Raw genomic sequence first — 20,681 nt, 5'->3', positions numbered from 1 at the left:
AAAAGTTTCAAGCTCAAAAGTTTTTTTATGAATTTATTGAAGAAACATAATATAATATGTATGGGACGTATTCAATTTATATCGTACCCTACTTAACTCATAGCTTTAATGGCTCTTTTACATATGTTTTAGGGATTTATAATTACAGATTTCCAACTTGTCAAGAGAAAATAATTTGAAGAAAATAAATGATTTTGGTAAAAGTTTAAATTTTAAATTAAAAAGTTTAAATTATTATTAACTGAAAAGGAAATTTTGGAAATGTCTGAATTAAAGACATAAGTTTTGTTTTCCTTTACTCTGAATTTAAATGGCTCTCTTTGTAATAGAGTCCAAAGTTATGACAAGTGCATAGAAAAAAATTAAACTGACAGAACTTCAGACTATACAACAAAGAAAATGAAGAGAATCGAGAAAAAGGAACATACCTAACCTTTTGGTGTTTTTGATTGATTGTCAAAAAGCCCTCTGAACAATGACAGAAGAGAAAATGTTTCTACACATATCGGGATGATAACTATCTGGGTGTGCCTAACACAATTGAAAATTGACATGTTAAATAAAAGAAAATGGCTCAAAATTTTCAATTCACATTTTTTAAGGACTTAGCATTTTACAAGTACACATTTTCTAAATTTTTAGCATTTACCAGCTATTTATTGCAAAGAAACAAAAGAATAATCCCTTTAAACCAAAGCGGTCCATCAAAGAACAAATCTTTAAATTGACAGCTCCAAAAAAAGGAAAGCAAACAAACCTATAAATCAGGGAACGAATCTATTTATTTGAAATGTACCAAAAGTAAAAATTGCCATTTTGTGAGTTTAACTTTAAGAATTTATTAAACTGTTAAGAAAAGAGATGTCTAAATCATTTTAATATCACCTTTTTATCTCAGAAATTTACTAAAATAGCTTCAACAATTTACTGAATCTTTTAAAATTTTGCACAGTTTGATAATTTTTTACTTTGATCAAAAATAATTGAAATACGTCATAGATATTTTTTAAAAATAAGGTCTGTTCTTTTACTGTAATTTTCTACGACATTCAGTCATTTAAAATTCGTATTGAAACAGAGCTTGGGACTTACAAAAGTAGACTTACGGGCCACTTACACATATTAATAAAATGCTAATAATTGTTTGAATTGATGTTTTAATGTGTTTTCTTACAGATAACAATTGAGTGTCTTTTTTTGTTTTAAACAATTCCATAAAAAAAGTTCCGGAGTTTTTTCAATGACGGACATTTTTAATGATCGACCTGTCGAAAGATTCTAAGGATTGGTGTCATTGGCAAAAACCCATGATGATTGTTTTTTATTATCATATTAATAGTTTGTTGACGTTTATGTTTACATTTTACTTTGACTTGGGTGTGTTTTTGCAAGAACTGTAAAAAAAAAATAGCGAGTCTGAAACAAACAGACCTAAAATCTAAACTTCGGCCTGTTTTAATTTCGTGTGATGCTTATCCGGTTTGTTGCACGGTTTGACTGTTGGAACAAACAATAAGGTAAATTATATGATTTTCTGTTGTATTCAGTGCATAATACTGTCAAGTTAATTTAAACAAATTATTTTGACATAAGTAAGGACCAAAAATCATATAAAAAAAAACACCAAGTCCAAAACCAGGTTTTCGAAAACCTACATCGAAAACTCAAGATTTCCCATACATTTTTGGTGAACCACAAGTTTTCGTAAACCCCAAGTTTTATATAAAACCTCTCGAAAACTAGTAGCAATTCAAAGTTGAACTAAACAAACAAACCTTTCAAAACATTCAGCGCTCAAATTAATGTAAGCTAAACAGCTGATGGCTGCTGTCAAAACAAATATTTCATTTTGAAATAAATTTGGTCATGGTAAGTAATTTATACAATTTTCTTACAACATAAGAATGATTGCTCTTTTTATTTACAGAATATGGAATAGACAAAAAAAAAGGAAATTTTTGGGGGAGCTGCGTGGCAACAAAAAATGTCGAAAATAAAAGCGGTCCTTTAATGATCCTCCAGAGTTTCAAACGCTCTTTGTTAAGTGAGGAACCGGAATTCAGTATCGCCACTGGCGTGACGACCCCAAAGACGAGGAAGACTTGCTCATAGTTCGTAATAACGTTTCCAAGGGATGTGTCTGAGAACTCGTCGTCACAAATGTCTTCGACGCTTTCGCTTACTACCTGGAGTAACCGGTAACTCCGTTCAATTACAATTGTTTGAGAGATATGAGAAAGGCAATACATTTGTTTAGGAGAATAAATATGAAAGGAAAAACATTCCACAATGTGGCAATCGTTGTTAAAGTAAATAAAACCACAACAGTGGGCTTCGCAACTTGATGAACCACCTGCCAACATCAGGAAGATACCCAGTCATTTGGACAAGCCAAGCGAGTCCTCAAAGGAAGAAACCAAAGAGATAGTCATGGAGAAATTGCAGCCCACCATAACAGCTTCAGTGATCGCTCAGAATGAGTGTGATTTTGGTACGAATCTGGAACTAGAAATTGACCTTTTCTGCTCCGGCCATAAGTTGCTCGGACGGCCACAATATATAGCGATTCTAAAGGGACATTTGGCCAGCAGAAGCTATATCATAAGCTCAGTATTTTGGATTGGATTTGTTGTGAGATAAGGCCAGAATATATGGCTCTATGATATAATTCTATAATATATTTTCTACACAATTAGCTTCTTCTTAGTGAATGTTCGGACTTGTTGTAGTAAACAAAGAGGATAGCTGCAGCCAAGCGAGCTTGTAGTTCTTGTTGGTTCATGTCGTAAACCCATTCCACCCGTCCCCAGAACTTCAGTTGAAACTCTTCTTCGAGATGAGTTAGTGATACTTTAAAATCAAACAATTTGAAAAGAACAAAACTTTTTACTCATAATTTTTTTTATCAATACAAAATTTGACAGCCGTTGTTAAATAAATTTAAATGTCAAATGAAAACGTGTAAATTTTCGGTGTGAACGATTTTCGGGTTTTCGAAAACTTTTTGCCGAAAACCCGATTTTGGGTTTGATGTGAAAAAGCTATAAGGGACTGTTTCAGTTTTGTGTGATGCTTATCCAGTCTGTTCCTCAGTTTGACAGTTGCAACAAGATCTGTTTCATTTCTCTGAATTTCTGTAATATTTGGCTGTATTCCTAGAACACTACAGAAGTTTTGAAAAAAACAAGCAGATCTGTTCAAATTTTGTTTTATATATTAACGTATAATTATAATTGTATTTATGTGGGATTGGCCAAACTTCGACACATCACCCTACTCCAACAGAAGAACGAGACAGAACCGACCACTTAATAAACGGACAGATATAACAAAAGAGAACTAGCGTCCCTTCTATTTCTATCCTTTCGTATTCTGTATATAGTGTCAGCAGGAGAGAACACAAAGAGTCGTCACGCATTCGCAATCCATCCGTCAAGAGGATAAGACGCTTCGAAGTTTTGCTTTGTTTAAAGTTATTAATTAAAGTACAATCTATTTCATTAAATATAAATTAGTGTTTTATTTAAGTAAAATAAAGAACCCCTAGACAGAAGGAGCTTGAACCCCACATTTAAATTTTATGATTCTTAAACAAATAAATCAATATTCTATGAGATTTACACACCCTTTACGCACCCATTGATAAATCAATAGTTTAAAAACTGTCAACAAATTCACAATCATACTTCAGAGTGATGATGTCATAAGCATTCGAAACGAAATCTTAAAGTAAAATACCCAAAACTTTTTAGTAAAAAGCGAAAACTTTTATAAATATTTTTGATCCACATCATATCACATTGACGAAGACACATGACGTTTGAAGAGAATTTGTCTTTTGCTTGCCTTCAACGCCACCTACCCACTTCAACTGACAAATTATATGTTTCTCTTAATCAGTCAACAGTTAAAATTCTTTGATAAGTACCTAAATAATTTTTTATTTCTTCAAGGATCAAAATTTTATCTCAAACTATAGACAAAGTACCCTCCTACACAGAGACACACCTACCTTAAGGTTTATTTGCCTTATCCCTTAAAAAATTAGGGTCTCGTATAACCACCAATTTTCCTCATTTTTGATAACATAGCTTATATATTCTCTTCTGAGGGCTTTCATAGAAAATAAAAAGACAAGAAGAAACCTTTATCTTATGCCTCTTGTTTTATAATCCTTTTTGAAACACGAAATTTTATTATTTTGACATCTTTCATCAGCCCACGAGAAGAACGACGACAACGACGAAGAAAAGTACGCATTTGTCTCCTATAAAAAGTTGGTGTCCTTGGAACGTTAGATTAAAACCTTTACCATCCTCAGCCCCAACCCACTTAAAACCACACGACACAACAACTCAATCATTTTTACTTGTTCAAGTTGAAAATTGTCTGTCTTATAAAAAGGATGCTTAGAAATTTGTTGTACCTACATAATTGTGGTGTATAGTGTCTGTAAGGTTGGATCTTGTTCTTGATTATGTAAATTCAGGGGTTCGAAGTTACTATTCCTCACTCTGTAAGGATGTATCCATAGCTAAACCTCGTCTCACATTCTACCTATATCCCTCGTAGTCTTCATCGAATTAATGGGTAGTCATCTATACTTTGAGTAAGCCTGTCGAAAACCCTATTAAATTTTCATCTTAAACTTTCAGCTATGTTCTATACCTACTCGTAGATCCGTTTTTTTATCGTTTTGCAATTAAAGATTCATGATTTGATATTGCGGTTCCTTACGGTAGAATATTAACCTATAGTTCCCTAAAGGGGTTAGTAATTTACGATGGGGGGTTTTTAACAAAACGCTGATTATCAACAAGAGGTAAAGAATAGAGTAGAGAATAGAGTCCTTATAATTGGTGTACTTTCGAACGGAAGCTAGGAGGGATTTATTTTTAGTTTATATTCTAGCCGCGAGGAGACGCTGTGCGCTACTGTGCTGTTCTAACGACGAAGACGACAACGAGTTGGAATTATCGAATAGATGTTCAACATTAAAAAGAACTTTAGGTATACAAATATAATAAGGATTTTCTCAAGACTCTATAATAATTGTCGAACCCCTTTTTTAAAAGTATAAAACCGGGTAGCGTCTCTTTATAAAGAAAATATATATATGCGCCACCACACGACAGCTTATTGTTCTTGTCATGAGTTTTCCTACTTAGGGTACCTCAGTCAGCAGCTACCTACCTCGTAACTCTATAAAACAAAAGACAAGAAGTTTCCTAAGCTGCGGATGTGGATGTGGAGCCCACTCCATAAGACATTTTCAAAGTTTAATGAGTTATGTGCTTCTTCCTGCCATCTTTCCTGTTTGCAAAATGGTAGCTCTATGTATTTTGTAACGGGTGTTTTTTTAAGTTGGCAACACTATTTTAACTGACAAATGACATATTTTTAGTTTGGTTTGACAGTTCAATCATGAATAGAGTGACGCTCGGAAAATAGTGCACGATACGTATTTCGAAGCTTTGTTCAAGTGCCAGTCTATTCATGATTGAACTGTCAGACCAAACCAACAATAAATCATTTCACAGCTGACAAAATGGCTGACAGTTAAGATAATGCCATATTTAAAAAAAAAACCGTTAAGGAACCGTGAATTGGCCTTTGTTCGGCTATTTTCCGTGAAGGAATGTAAAGGCGCTAGTCTTCGCCGATAGGCCATAAGCTAGAACGATTGACCACTTGAAGGCCGATATCAGGTCACACATTTTGGAAAAATTAATCGACTAATTTCGAGGCAGCAGTATCGTTCATATACCATAAACCATATTTAAATTGTAGTCACAGAAGATTATCTTTCGAATAAAGTAAATTTCGTGTCAATTTTAAAAAAGCCGTTTGTTTCCTTCGATTTTAAAGTTCTAGACCTCTAAAAAACACCCTTTATTATGTACGTACTTATAAGCTGATATATATGCAACTTCATCTCTTTTCACCGTTATACAAACAAATGTCCCTTAAAAGTAAAATGCAAATATTTGTCTTTCGCTAAAAGTTCCGTTTCAATGGCACAGCATAAGAGGAGCACTATAAGAACTATACGGTACATTTTGTGTACCTACTTTTACAGTAGTTTTCGCATCACGTGTCATGTTCGTGAGCTCCTTAATTGAACACCGGCGAACTCCTCGCATTTATGGAAGGTAGGATCTGTATTTGAAGGTACATAGAAAAGTATATTATGCACTTGACTGTTATGTTTTAAGCTATATATGGAGATTTGAAGAACGAACGATGCGATGGCGCCGAACCTGTGCGCTTTTCCAAAAATTCACAAGCAAGCGTGTTTACATATTAATGAGGTCCTACATATGAGAACCTGATATGTGTTTGGCTCTGTGAACCTTTGAAAATCACAAAATAGAATTAGTGAAGGGTTTGAGTGGTCCTGGCGCCTTTTTATGGGGCCCAATTCACAATGCTCGTTAAAAAATGGACCGTTTTTCAATGAAATGACTTTCGAAAACTCGCGATCCGGCACTGAGTAGTTCTGTGTATCGACTTCAATGATTTTTCTGCTGCAATGGCGATGATATTCCTTTTTGGGATTAAATTGAAAATACTGTAGCTACATGTACCTAACCTTCCTACTTCGCGAAATTTGATGATAATGAAACGAATGTTAGATACACTGTGTCATGTTTTTGGTGAATATTGAAATTGAATTGAAAATGAGTTTTGGTTATTAGTAAGCGTCAGAAAGATGACATATTATGTAGCGTATAACACACACATGGTGAAGAGAGAGGAGGAAAGGGGGCAGGGGTGGAGGTTTTGATTTAAGTTGAAGGTTGCTGAAAAGTTGAAAGTTTTGTGGATATTGTGATATGAATAGAAAATGTGTGTGTAGGAAGGTATTAATGAATGTTGACTGGCTTTAAAGGTTTTTTTTTTTTGCTTTTGAAAAATATGTATGAAATGTGCCCCTTAAAAGTCAAAAAATAACCTTGTCGTATGAAGTTACAAAGTAAGAGTGAGGGTTTAAAAATAGTGGTTTTTAGAGTTTTAAGCTATCATTGAAATTAATCCGCAAAACTGTTTGAATGCGGATACTTTGAAGTATTTCCTTTTGATTAAAAACACAAACTATGTGCATATTAACTAATTGGAAACAATACAAAGATTGTTTTTGACAAGAAAAGCTCAAAGTTGTAGCTATCATTGAAATTGATGAACATTTTTTGCATCAATATTTAGCGGAAATGAAAATTTCATAAGAAATGAAAATTTTATACTGATCAATCGGAAATTAATTAAAACCATTCCTAGTCGTTCTAGTGTCCGTGACAATCGTGCGAAGAATTTTTGTTGAAAAAAAGGGTAGTTGCAGATTTATTTGGCTTTAAAATTCCGGACGGAAATGAGCGTGGTTAGTAGACAGATGCCCGATACATAAGAAAGGAGACCCTCTAAACTGCGCCAACTACAGAGGCATCAGTCTCCCTAACATTGCGTATAAGATCCTCTCTGCCGTATTATGTGAACGTCTGAAGCCATTCGTCAACAACCTGATTGGTCCTTATCAGTGTGGCTTCACACCAGGAAAGTCCGTTATCGACCAAATGTTCACACTACGGCAGATCTTGGAAAAAACCCAGGAGCTTCAAATCGATACCCACCATCTCTTTATCGATTTTAAGGTCGCGTATGACAGCATCTATAGGGAAGAGCTCTACAAAGCAATGTCTAGTTTTGGCATCCCTGTCAAACTTATCCGTTTTGTGCAGAATGACGATGGAGAATGGACGCCGCTCTATCAAGGCTAGAAAAGATCTTACCGATTCATTTGATGTCAAAAAAGGTTTTAGACAAGGCGATGTACTGTCATGCGATTTCTTCAACATCGTTCTGGAAAGAATTGTACAAAACTCAACCGTCAACACTAGAGGCACAATCTTCCAAAGGTCCATCCAATAACTCGGATACGCAGATGATATTGACATAATTGGAAGATCAAAGCGTGATGTCAGTGGAGCGTTTTTGAGCATTGCGACGGAAGCGAAGAAGATGGGTTTAGTGGTCAATGAGGGCAAGACCAAGTATATGCTGTCATCAAAAAAGGACACTGAACGACGACGTATTGGACAAAACGTCACCATGGACAGCTATAACTTTGAGGTAGTTAAGGACTTTGTCTACCTAGGCACCGCTGTTAATGCAGACAACGACACCAGCGCTGAAATCAAACGAAGAATAACTCTTGCAAATCGCTGCTTCTTTGGACTTAGAAGGCAATTGAGATATAAAGTCCTCTCTCGAGCATGTAAAATCACCATCTATAAGACACTCATCATCCCGGTTCTCATTTATGCCGCTGAGGCCTGGACCCTGTCGAAGAAAGATGAGAGCGTCTTAGGATGCTTCGAGAGAAAAATTCTTCGGGTGATTTTTGGTCCCGTACGCATAGATGGAGAATGGAGGAGAAGATATAAGGACGAACTGTACGGGCAGAATTAAAGTCCAACGGCTTAGATGGCTAGGTCATGTAGAGCGGATGAACATCAACACTCTAGCCCGAAAGGTCTTCGAATCCAATTCCGAGGGACGGCGCAGTAGAGAAAGACCGCGACTCAGGTGGCGCAGCCAGGTGGGAGAGGACCTCAACCAACTTGGTGTGCGAAACTGGAGACAGCTAGCTAGGAACCCAGCTGACTGGAGACGTTTGTTGGTTGAGGCGCAGGTCCGCCCCGGACTGTAGCGCCACCTTAAGTAAGTAAGTAAGTAGACAGATGGTGGACCGTCTCGAAACCTACCGTGTGCTGTTGTCATGTGTTCTTCTGTCTGTTGTTCTTTCTCTTCTGTCATTCTGTCTTGTATTAATGTCTTCTGTTGTTATCACCTTATATAGTCTTATCGCTCAAGGTGCTGTGTTCTCTACTCTATACATTTATTTGCGGAGTAGTGTGTAATATAATTTTCCTGAACAGCTGATAATTCCATGTTCAAAAGTGAAACGAATTGTTCCACTGATTTGTGTTCCAATTTCACACAATTCCAATGACAGATTTCTCTCAGTAAAAATTTGTCGGTGGATTTCAATCAGGAATTTTTTTTCAATGACAGATATTTTTAATGATAGCTGTAAACGACCTGTCAAAAAAATTAGAATGTTTGTTTTCAATGATGAAAACCAACAGTAGCTATAACTGGCGCCTAAGACTGACAGATGGGAAATCAAAGGAAGTGGAAAGCTTTTAGTGGAACAACTTGATTCTTGAATAGTGAAATCAAAAACCAGGGACCTATTTCACCAAACACTTTTCACTTTGCAAATTTTGCAAAAAAAAATTTCCTGCAAAAGAAAAGTTTCCCGAAATTGCAAAGTGAAAAGACATTTCGAATTTTAATTTTTTCCTACTTTATTTGAAGAGCGAAAAGTAAAAGCGTTTCACCAATTTTAAACTTTGCAATTATTTCGTATTTTGAAAAGTTACAAAGTAAATTTTAGGTTGTGTTTATTTAGATGGCGAATCAATATCTGTCATGGTACCGTCGAAAAGGGTAAGAATGAAATTTATCAATGTAGTAGATATACACAAAAGTTGTTTCAAGGGACTTAAACACACATTCCGTTGGCTTTTGAATTGAAGTTAACTATCGAAAACGCTTTTTGTCGAAAAATCATTTTACATGTCAACGTTTATTCTTATAGTTTTACAGCTCTTTAGCCACTACTTTTCACTTCTTTGTTTTATTTGTAATAGCTTTTGAAAAGAAACACTTTTTGCTATAAACTGTCAAATTTCATTGTAGGAAAGCTACGATATCGATGGAGTAAAGAACTTCTTCAAAATCAGACATTTTTGAAATTGAGATTCAAAACTAATGTTCTTTGGTGAATTCGTCAAAATTTAAAAAAATATTCTATGTCCATTGAACTGTTACTTATTATGTACTTTCTCATTTTTAAAACGGATCATTTAAAAATATGCTTATTTGCAAATGAAAATGTCTCTTTTCATATTCCTGAAAAGCTTTTCAAAATTCTTAATACAATTTGTTAAGTTTATTGTTTAGTGAAACACAAAAAGAACAAATATTTTGCAAATAAACAAAACTTCTTACTTTTCAGAAAAGATTTCGCACTTTGCAAATTTACGTTTGGTGAAACGTATTTTGCAAATAGGAAAACTTTTCAATTCAATACTTTTCTTCTTTGTAAATTTGTGTTTAGTAAAACGTAATTTGCAAAGTAAAAGTGCAAAGTTGCAAAGTGAAAGTGAAATGAACTGGCGTTGATCAGTTTTCCGAAACTGATTATCAGCTTGAATGGTCAACAATATCTTTAAAAAGAACTTCAATTTTCAATGTATATTTTAAATATCCTCCTATTCTCTGTCCAAAAAATCGCAGTATTCCTTCATTGGTTCGGTAATATTTTAAAGGATACTTTACGTTTCATCTCTTTCCGAGATAAAGACGTACATTTTTAAGTACTAATACTAAAATATGGTGAGCTTAGTAAATAAATGGCTTGTATTAAGTAGGAGGTTAGTGGAGATATAAAGGCTAGATGGCTAGATTTTAAGACTTGCTGACAGGAACTAAAATAAAAGTGCTTGAATAGATAAATAATGTTTAAGTAGAAATTTTATTAGCTTCATTACGACACCAAGCATAATAAGTTTGGATCTCTTAATTTCAATCAGGATTATATTGTCAATAACTGAAATTTTCAAATTTTCGTTCTAAACGGCCTTTCAAAAACCAATGGCCATGTTTAGATGACATAAGAAATTTGAAAGCAACACAAGTCAGCTGTTCAGCGATTGCCTTCGAATTAAAGCAACTTACTTGGAAAGTTGACTAAAGAGATAGTCAAGAAAAATCTCCCCAAGGGACCGGTTATAGCTATCATTAATTTTTATCATTGAAACCAATCAATTGATATTTTTGACAGTTTGTTTAAAGCCTTCTTTGAAAAATTCTGTTACTGGCCATAAGGGCTTCTACCCTTTCGAAAAGTAAAATTGATATTTCTCCCGTTACATGATGGATTGGAAAAAGCAAATATGGTAAATGAGGGACTATTTTGTTACAACAAAATATAAAATTTGGGTATAGGACAGATTTAGCTTACGACACTTTTATGACAAATTGATAATTGAGTCAAGAATATGCGAAAATAAATCGGGTCATTACATTAGAAGCAGTGAATAAATCCACGTTGTTTTGTGAAGTGCATACATTTTGTTTTAGTAAAAACCGTCAAATTTATAAATGAATTGTTATTGACTGAGTGTTAACAGAAATGGTAAACAAAAAATGTTTGACAGTGGAGAAAAGGGCAAGAATAGATGTTTATTGCTCTAAGAGCTTTTAAGGCTTTGATATAGCCCGAAAATAAAATCGAAGTGATCATTGTGTCAGCCATTATTTAAAAAACTATGGCATCGAAAAATTATTTAAAAAAACACTTCTTCTGCTTTAAGACTTCTCGAAACGCAAATTATCCTTAGAATATCGTCAAATTCAGCTTTATCGGGAGCTAGGAAGAAAGCTAAGGTTAAGGCCAGCTTATTCACTGTTAAATGCACGAATCGCCTAGCTTAACACTTAAAGCACCTGAAGCTTTAAAAAAAACCGACACTTAATGACGCAAGGAAGAAGCAACGCTTGTTTTCCGCGAAAGATCACATGAGCTGGGATGTGCAAAATGGAATAACGGCAAATTATTGGCGGAAGGTTATTTTTTCCGACGAAAAATATAACCTAGAGGGGCCAGATGGTTATAATTATTATTTCCATCACCTGAGGAAAGAGTGGTGATTTTTAAACCGTCACATGGCATTAAAAGGAGGCGTTATCGTCTGGGGCTCAATTTTATTGTACGGCGCTATAAACTTGGTAGCCCAAGATACCAAATGGCTAGGAAAACAAACAAAGCCTTCCTGGAATCAGAATTCTCCAATATTAGCGAGCTTTTTGGACCCATTCCATGGAATGTTCAGAAGGAAAACGCTCCCATAGGTACACACAGCCTGAGAGGTAAAATCCCATATTGCAATCCACAACTTCCACTTGCTGCCTTGGCCACCATATTCATCGAATCTTAACATATTTGAAAATGTGTGGGGCTAACTTCCACGTAAGGTACATGAGAGACGAAAGCAATACGGTGACAAGGAAGTATCAAATTGGTATTAAATTGGCCTGGAGTGAGATTTCTTTGGTCTACTTGTAATCGCTTTATAAATCCTTAAAAGTTAGAATTTTTAAAGTTATTTTGAAGGCTGGTGGTAGCACACATTATTGAAAAATCTAATGAAAACTTAAAACCATAACCAAATACAAATACTTGCATTTTATTTCCATTTATTTCATGTGCTTCTAATCAACAATTTGCCATGAAAGTTCCGTTAGCTTAATCTCTCCTTTACCCAAATTTTATATTTTGTTATTAACAATTTTTTTTTATAATAAGCACACACTTAAGGGGATATTACTACCCTTCTTATGCAGATACAGTTAGAGCACTAGGAAAGGGAAAAAGAGGTTGAAAGGAGGTGCCGGTTCACATTGGAATTCCTGAATATTGCAATGACTGGGAAAGACAGAGTGTGGTAAGGAATTCCACATTCGCATAGTACGGCTAAAGAACAAATCTCTGTACTTGTCGGTACGACAGAGATGGGCTCGAGGGTATACTGATGAGCATTCCTAGAAGCGCGAGTATTACGGTTGAACTGTTTAAGGGGAGGAATGCAGCTGGTTATTTCACGAGAGCAATAACCGTTAAAATAACCAAGAGGTTTAAGTAAGTGGCAGGAGCACCAGTCTAGATATGACAGTTATACTCAAGCTTTGGACGTATATAAGTCTTGTAAATAACAGCCAGATCACAGGGGGAGAAAAACTTCTTGCATCGCCTTAGAAAACCCAAACATCTTGCGGCATTTTTAGCGACATCGCGTATGTGATCATTCCACAAAAGGTGGTTGGTGATGCACATACCGAGAATATCGAGATGTTCAGTCTCCTCGGTGCAAGTGGCATCTATTGATAATGGCAAAGAGGGTATATCTCGCTTTAACGATACAAGACAGAATTGGGTTTTCGAAGCATTTAATTCCATGCGATTTCTTATTCCCCATTGTACAATGCTGTTTTGATCAGAATTTAATGAACTTATCATACATGTCGTTGCAGTTCCACATTCGAAGGTGAGGGATGTGATTCTGGAAACGAATGTGAAAAGCTAAGAGTACTATCGTCAGCGAAACAATGTATTGGATTAGAAGTTGCAGACAGGAGACCGTTTATGAAAATGAGAAAGAGTGTTGGAGATAAAACGGAGCCCTGGGGCACACCAGCACTTATTTTGTGGTTTTCAGACTTAAATCTATCCAATACAACTTGGATTAAACGATTCGAAAGATAATTAATAATCCAATGAAGCAGGGATTTGTGAAAACCGAAAGCACGCATTTTCGATAAGAGAGCCTGATGCCAAACCCTATCAAATGCTTTTGAAATATCAAGTGTAATAATCTTACTTTCTCCAAAACGATGTAAAGATTTGCTCCAATGTTCGGTGAGGTAAACCATGAGATCACCAGTGGACCTATTGTTTCGAAAGCTTTATTGTCAGTCATTAAGAAGCTTGCGATCTTCGAGATATTTCTTGAGCTGATAATTAATCAGCGTTTCCATGACCCTGGAAAGAAGGGATGTATGTAAGTGCAATCGGTCGGTAATTGGACGTTGAAGAAGATTCGTCTTTTTTTTGAATAGGCTGGACAAATGCCGTTTTCCATCCACTCGGAACGAGGCCTGAGGAGTAGGACAGATGAAAAAGCATTTGCACTTTAGTAATAGTCCCTCATTTACCATAGTTATTTTTTCTAATTAATTATATAAGGGGAGAAATAACAATTTTACTTCTCGAAAATGCCTGCTTCTAACCTTATGACGGGCAGTGTAACATAAATACTTGAATCTCTTAATCACTTTTAAATCCGGATACAAAATCTTCAAGGATGAAATCCATTGACATCTATAACTATAACTGGCATCTAAATATCAAATCAAGTCTCCTTGTATGAAAATGACAACTTGGCAGGTCAAAATGACAGTTGATCATGTTTTTTCATTCAACTGATAGCTGAACTTTATTTCTCTATGATTTAATTATTTTCTGCACAATTCCATTTAATGTTTTGCGTGAAAGAGGACTTAGTTAAATTGCAAATGCAAATCGTGATGGACTTGTAGCTTGCCTGTGGGGCTTTTTGTAGACAATATTGCATTTGGTACTCGTAGATAAACTGAAGGTAGAAGTTAGTGAAGTTAAGTTCTGACTTTGAAAAGTATGACACATGTAAAACTTAATAGTTGTCTTGGTAAAAAATGACGTCCAAAGAATGCAATTGATTGCACATCAAGTCCAAAATTTCGCTTCGAATTGGTTTCAAAAACAAGTAATTTGGGGCTCGAATATTTAAGAATAAGCCCATCACAGACATGAAAAATCAAATCGATCATGGTTAGCGTCCTAAACCAGGTTTATTGGCATCATTTTTGAGCGCCTACATCCAACTTAATAGTTTTTAAGTTCTTAATTCTTACAACATTCAAATCTTAGTTGTTACCGAACATTCGAATAAATTTTATTTGAATTACATGTATTCACTCTAACCGACTTATTTGTCCTATAGTCATAGGAAAAACCCTCTGTACTTTTTGACACATTAACCCTAACTCCTTCAGAAGTCACAACCTCATGTTCCTAGAAATGTCGTTATTCCACTTGTTTTCCTCCTGAAGCAGAAGCTACCTACTCAAAAATTCTCTTTTTGGCTGACGCATAACCAAAAGCAAAAGTCAAAGAAAATTCCTAAAAAGAAAAACCCCACCCATCCTTAAATTAAAAAAAAAAAATAAGTAAGAAATAGAAAATGAGACACAAGAACCAAAAAGTGCATTTTCAAGCTGAATTTCCTCTTTTTTACAAGGTGACTCATAGTTTTGCCGGTTTGGTTATTTTAGAAGGATTTTTATTCCTTTAAGTTTTCTTTCTATCTACTTAATGGTGGTTTTTCCTCCCCCTTTCTTCTCCCACTCATATTTCGGGTTTTATTTTTGTAGGAAATGTGACGGTAATTAAGGGTTGATTTTTATTTAACGCCTCCTTTAATGGTTTTGAATTAATTATTTTTTGTTTTGTTTTTTCAATCACCTTCGAAGATGAAAATGAATATAAAAATAAAGAAAAATAAAAACAACAACAGAATAATCAAAATGAATGAAACGAAAAAACAGATGTCTTCCCCTTCACATCTTTGCACCTTCACACTCTCCAAAACTCAAGTTTAGCAGGAGGTATATACATAAGTTCGGGAACATTCATCCATCCCATCACCAGGACAAACACCACGTACACTTAAAGGACGACCATAAAAATAACAAAAATAAATATCCGCCCCCCCCCCCATCAGTCCATAAAGGAAAATAAGAAAAAAAAAATCAATTACCTTTGCCATAATCGAATCCTCTGGCAGGAGCAGCAGCTTCTAGTCCTTTTTTACTGTTCCAAGAAACACACTCCTACACAAAAAAAAAACAACCACTTCCTGCTTCCTTCTGCTTTTCTACTGCTACTTCAGCTTCTTCTTCTTCTTCTGGGTATTTTATTCTTTAAGAAAATCAATCCAATTGTCCCGTTTAGCCGAGGAGTGTATAGATGGCAGGAAAACGTACCGAACACGAAACTCAGGGCTGCACAACAAATAAGACACACGGTTAGAGAGAGAGTTGGGTCAAACAAAAATAATGTTATCCTTGATTTGTTTTGTTATGGGGATGATATTGTATTTTTATTTTCTGGAGAGAGGAGCAGGTCCTGGTTTTTTCTTACTGTCCTTTTGATAGATTTTTAAATCACAATTTCGCGTTTTCGAAAGGACGAGCGGTCTTGAGCAAGAAGAAGCAAACAATTTCTCTATCTGTCAAAATTTAACCGGGGCTACAGTTTCGACAGTCGATGTCGAAGTGAAATTGTTATAATAATCTACTTTACCGCGATTTTCAAAGTGAAAATTTCAGAGAAATCCAAAAAAAAAACTCCCTGTTCTTTGAAAAAATAATCTGCATTACAATGTTATCCTTCAGGAACTCAATACCTTTTATCAAAAGTAACAATCTTTAAACTATTTTCGTAAGAACTGTGATTTGAAGTAATATCCTTTCAACTGGTTTCTCTCTTCAAAGGACTACTTGTAGATAGCTCCTGAAAGTATAACCAATTCAAAGCTTCCTTCCTATGGCCAAAAAATTTAAAAGTCGCGCTCAATGACTCATAAAATCAGAAGGTGTAAAATGTTGAGTCCGCATCATAACGCACGCGTCACCGAACGCTAAATTATGATTTGTTTATCCTTCTTCACGCGTTCTCATCCAATAACAAAAAAGGAAAAGAAAAATATTAAAAATTTAATATCCTTTTCTCATTTCCGAGAACAAAAAAAAAACAGAGGAATTTAATCAAAAAACAAAAGCAGATGTTGCAGGACATGGACAGGACAGGACGTTATGGACACACTTCTCCTTCTCCAGATCTCCCCCTACCCCCTCTTAATCATCAAAAATGTATAATTCACACAAAACCACGGCAGAAAAATAGGTATGCTTTTAAATTTAAGAAACAAAAAAATAACAACAATTTCCGCTTCTATTCAAAAACTACACCCCCTCGTTTCTAACTCAAAATTTGTATATATGTATATATAACATATGTAGGTAGGTTTTATATATTAGTAGATATGTATGTACATTAATGTATCCTTTTGTGTTTGATTTTAATTGGAGATAATTATTGTAACATCAACGTTCTCGTTTTTCTTCTCTCTTGTTTCATAACATTTTTCTTTTGTAATCAGTTAACCACGCCGGATAAAATTTAAGCGACGTTTTTTTTATTTAATTTAATTCTTTTTCTTTTCTTAAACAAATTTGAGATATTTAATAAACATTTATGATTTTTTTTTAATTTTTGTTTAAACAAATTCTTTTGATTTGATTTGATTATTTTATTGATTAATTAAGAACAGCTTTTTATTTTGTTGCAAAAAGTTACTGTTAATTCACTTTCTTCTTTCTTTTCTTTTTTGGCTTTTTGTACACTGACACTCTGTATCTCTTTTCTGGATGTAAACGCACGCTTAACTATTTTTAATATCCGTTCTCCTTTCTAGGCCAACCTCGGAAACTCAACTGAATTGAGTTGAGTATTGAGAGAAAGGAATTTTCAACTATGGAAAGCATGAGAGTTATAAACTTGAGTTCCACAAAAAAGTTTACTGTGGATGTGGTGTGGATTCATTGTTGGGGGAGCTAAAGCATTGATAAAGGAAGAGGGGGGTTTTTTGGGGTGGTCGTTTTTAAAGTAGCTTAGTTGGTTGTTGAAATTGTGCAAGAGAGAGTATTTATATTTTTAATGCATGCGCTCTGTTTGGAAAGATAAAGTAACCGATGTAAACAACAGTTGAAGGGGGGTTGGTTGGGGATGGAAGACAAGGGAGGGGAGATGCGCAAAGAATATAATTTGGAATGAAACACCATTGTACAATTTTGTTTATTATTTAAAGCAACGAAATAAGTTGCTTAAAATTGCTTAAATTATGTTCCATATTTTTTTAATAAATTCTTTGGCGATATAAGCAAAAATGTCTTCAGTCAAAAAATTGCATTTAAGGTTTTTCGTCTCTTTTATTTAATAAGTAGCTACTAACAACTGCTAAATGTGTTACTAAATTTGTCTTTAAACAGTAAGAAAGAAAAATTGATATTTATTTTGATATTAACGTCCTTAGTTCATTGAGTCTGTGTAACCAGTTTCTGACTTAATTAATTGGGCAGGTCCAGGCGACATAAGGGACTGGAAAGTAACCAGGCTTCTAGTATCTGATTAGCCAGCTGTCAAATAATTGCTTGCCGATTAAGTCAATGGCTGCGTTCAACCTCGTGTTGGATAGGGTATCATGGATAGGTGGATTATTAGATACCTTGTTAAACGAGTTGGATAGCTGTATTGAGATAGCTGTCAAAAAATAAAAACAACCTAGAAAATTGGTCATCTACAAAACGAGAACAAAATAAGTCAATTTAAAAGTTTAAAAATAGATCATAATAAACTTCTAAAATTCGGAGGCAAATAGCTTCATCATCATATGAACAGATTATCCTCAAATACAACTTCGACAAACATTTTGTATCTTTTTGTTAACCAAGAAATACAAAAATCAATTTTCAAGTTTCTTGAAATTCAACCATGTGTTGAATCAGCTTTTCTGTCAGATAGCTACATACCTTTGGATTCCTTTTTTGACATCTCAGGTGTTTTTGGTCAGTTGTTATTTTACACGTAGTTGTTATTTACACTAACAAAAAAGTATCCGGATGCCCTATCTGTCTATTTTATTTTATTTTATTGAAATTTTGACTGGAAAGTCAAGTCAAATCTACTTTTGTCAAAATGACAGTTGATCATGTTTTCCGCTTCAATTGAAAGCTGAACTTTATTACTCTATTGGCGTTTTTCTTTTTTAGTTCAGAGCTGAGCTCTGAGCAGAGTCTAAGCGAGCAGAGTAGAGTAGAGTAGAGTTCTGAGCAGACAGCAGAGTACGTTCAGAGCTCTCTGATTTAATTATGAAACAACTTGAGCACTAAACTGTCATGATTTTAAATGTCGTCTGTTTAAAGGCGTTCAAAATTTTCTTTAATCAAATTAATTAATAAAACAGTCATAGAGTTGGTCCATTTAACTCCTGAAATAAATTTGATTCATAAAAATGCTATATGCAATTAAGTTTTTCTAAATTATCTTTCCTTCTACACTAAAACAACTAGCCTCTTCCGCCATTTTTATTGTTTTGGCGATCATTTTTTTAATTTCCCTGCATTCAAATATCAAATTGTTTGTGTTCAGCATTTTACTCCGTTTACTCTGTTATTTTATTCTGAGCTCACAGAGCGTTTAGAACTTAAAAAAGAAACACGAATTCGAAGCTCTGAACGATCAGAGCTCATAAAGAAACAATTATTTTTTTGACTGTTCGAGCTCTGCACTGAACTAAAAAAGAAAAACGCCATATGATTTAATTATTTTCTGCGCAACTCTATTTAATAGGTCCGTTCGCGTACCTTCCTAAAACAGTGTAATTTTACGAAAAATTACGAACTAAATCCTGTTCACGTACTCAAAAATTTCTCAGTTTTTCGTATAAGAGAGCGCTCACGAGAGAGTAAAATATTTCCCCAACTTACGAAATTTCCAAGAAATTTCTTTGGGCTTATTTGTGAAAAGTTTCAAATTTGATAGAACTTCAAATAAACTGCTCGCTTTTGCTGTCACTTATATGTTTATGTTTCCAAAGAACAGCAACAAGATTGCAGTTTTCAAGTTTTAACCTAATCAAGTTTTTTCAAACAAAAAAAACAATGGACCTGCTTGAAGTTCATATCGTCTTAATTTATCCATTTACAAAAAATAAATAAATTCTAAACACGAAATGAAATGATGATATTTCAAAATTAATATTTTTTTGACGGTCAAATTTTAGGAAAAATTTGTCATTTTCCCGTTCGCTAATTTTTTGTTGTTTTGTCTTTTTGTGAGAGAATTTTACCCCAATCTTAAAAATATCTATTTTTACGAATTTTAGTGCAGAAAGTACGCGAACGGACCTAATGTTTTCTTGTAAGAGGTTGCTTGTCAATTTGGAAAAGAAATAAGTAATATTTCTTCACAATACAAAATACAAATCGTGATGGACTTGTGGCTTGCCTGAGGTGTGTTCTGTAAACGATAATGTTTTAGTAGTTTTTGTAATATGAACTGAAGGTGACCCACACTGATAACTTCCCATCCCGTCTGTCTATTTGCCTTGCTTAAAAGTTTGTAGTTTTTTGTGTTGGGTTTAAAATTTTGTTAATTAAATTATTCTTTCAAATTTTAAAATTACCAACAATATTTTTCATATAAAGAAGTAATTTAATTTGAGAATCTAGTTTTGTTAAATAGATTTTTAGTCGAACATTTTCTTACCAATTTTTGTAGTATTTCTTAAATTTTTACAAATTGGATGAATGAATTTAATTTGAGAGACATCAAGAACCGAACATAATTTTTTACCAAATTTGCGTACTATTTTTTGTGGATTTTATTTTTTTATGAAAAATCGGACTGTTGGATTTTATAAAACAAAAACCATTAAATAAACAATATTTTATGTAAAATAAAAAGAGTTGGTAGACAATATTTTTATTTTTTAAAAGCTTTTTGAGTCGATTTTCCTCAAAATTTTACTGAGTGTTGACAACAATATTTTTTTAAAAGATAAAAGGAGTTTAAAGCCAATATCTCAAAGTTTTGAAAAGATATTTGAGTCGAAAATCAATTATTACCAACTTTAATTATTTATTTTTGTTTAGGTTTTTATTTTTTGTCAAAATACTGTCAATTCGATTTTTCTCAAAATTTGTCTGAATGTTGAAAACAATATTTCTTGTAAGTTAAAATTAACTAGAAGCCATGATCTCAAAGTTCTTAAAAGATATTTTAGTCGAAAACCAAACTTTACGAACTTTTGTTAAATTTTCTTTTAAATTTTTATTTTTGGTAAAAAAAAACTATCAGTTCGATTTTTTTCACAATTTTACTAAAAAAAAAGTAG

General features: G+C 34.0%; 1 protein-coding gene across 3 annotated transcripts in view; it reads right to left on the bottom strand.

Moving 5' to 3' along the window:
* The window catches only part of LOC129949753 (mucin-2), a 354,544-nt gene extending 337,325 nt beyond the window's left edge, over positions 1–17,219 (bottom strand). The window contains exons 1-2 of one of the 3 annotated variants that reach the window (XM_056061389.1): positions 16,780–17,219; positions 15,483–15,726 (exon numbers count right to left, since the gene is read on the bottom strand). In XM_056061389.1, coding sequence (XP_055917364.1) covers positions 15,483–15,491 — 9 coding nt within the window. In that variant the 5' untranslated portion in view covers positions 15,492–15,726; positions 16,780–17,219. Of the gene's footprint in view, positions 1–15,482; positions 15,727–16,575; positions 16,690–16,779 lie in introns of those variants that run through there. The other 2 variants (XM_056061391.1, XM_056061390.1) reach the window with 2 other exon arrangements.
* Positions 17,220–20,681: the final 3,462 nt, after the last annotated feature.

Source organism: Eupeodes corollae, chromosome 3, assembly GCF_945859685.1.
Source record: "Eupeodes corollae chromosome 3, idEupCoro1.1, whole genome shotgun sequence".
In the NCBI taxonomy this organism is placed as follows: Eukaryota; Metazoa; Arthropoda; class Insecta; order Diptera; family Syrphidae; genus Eupeodes; species Eupeodes corollae.
Note: the sequence above shows the minus strand (reverse complement) of the source record. Positions and strands in the feature narration are given on the sequence as shown.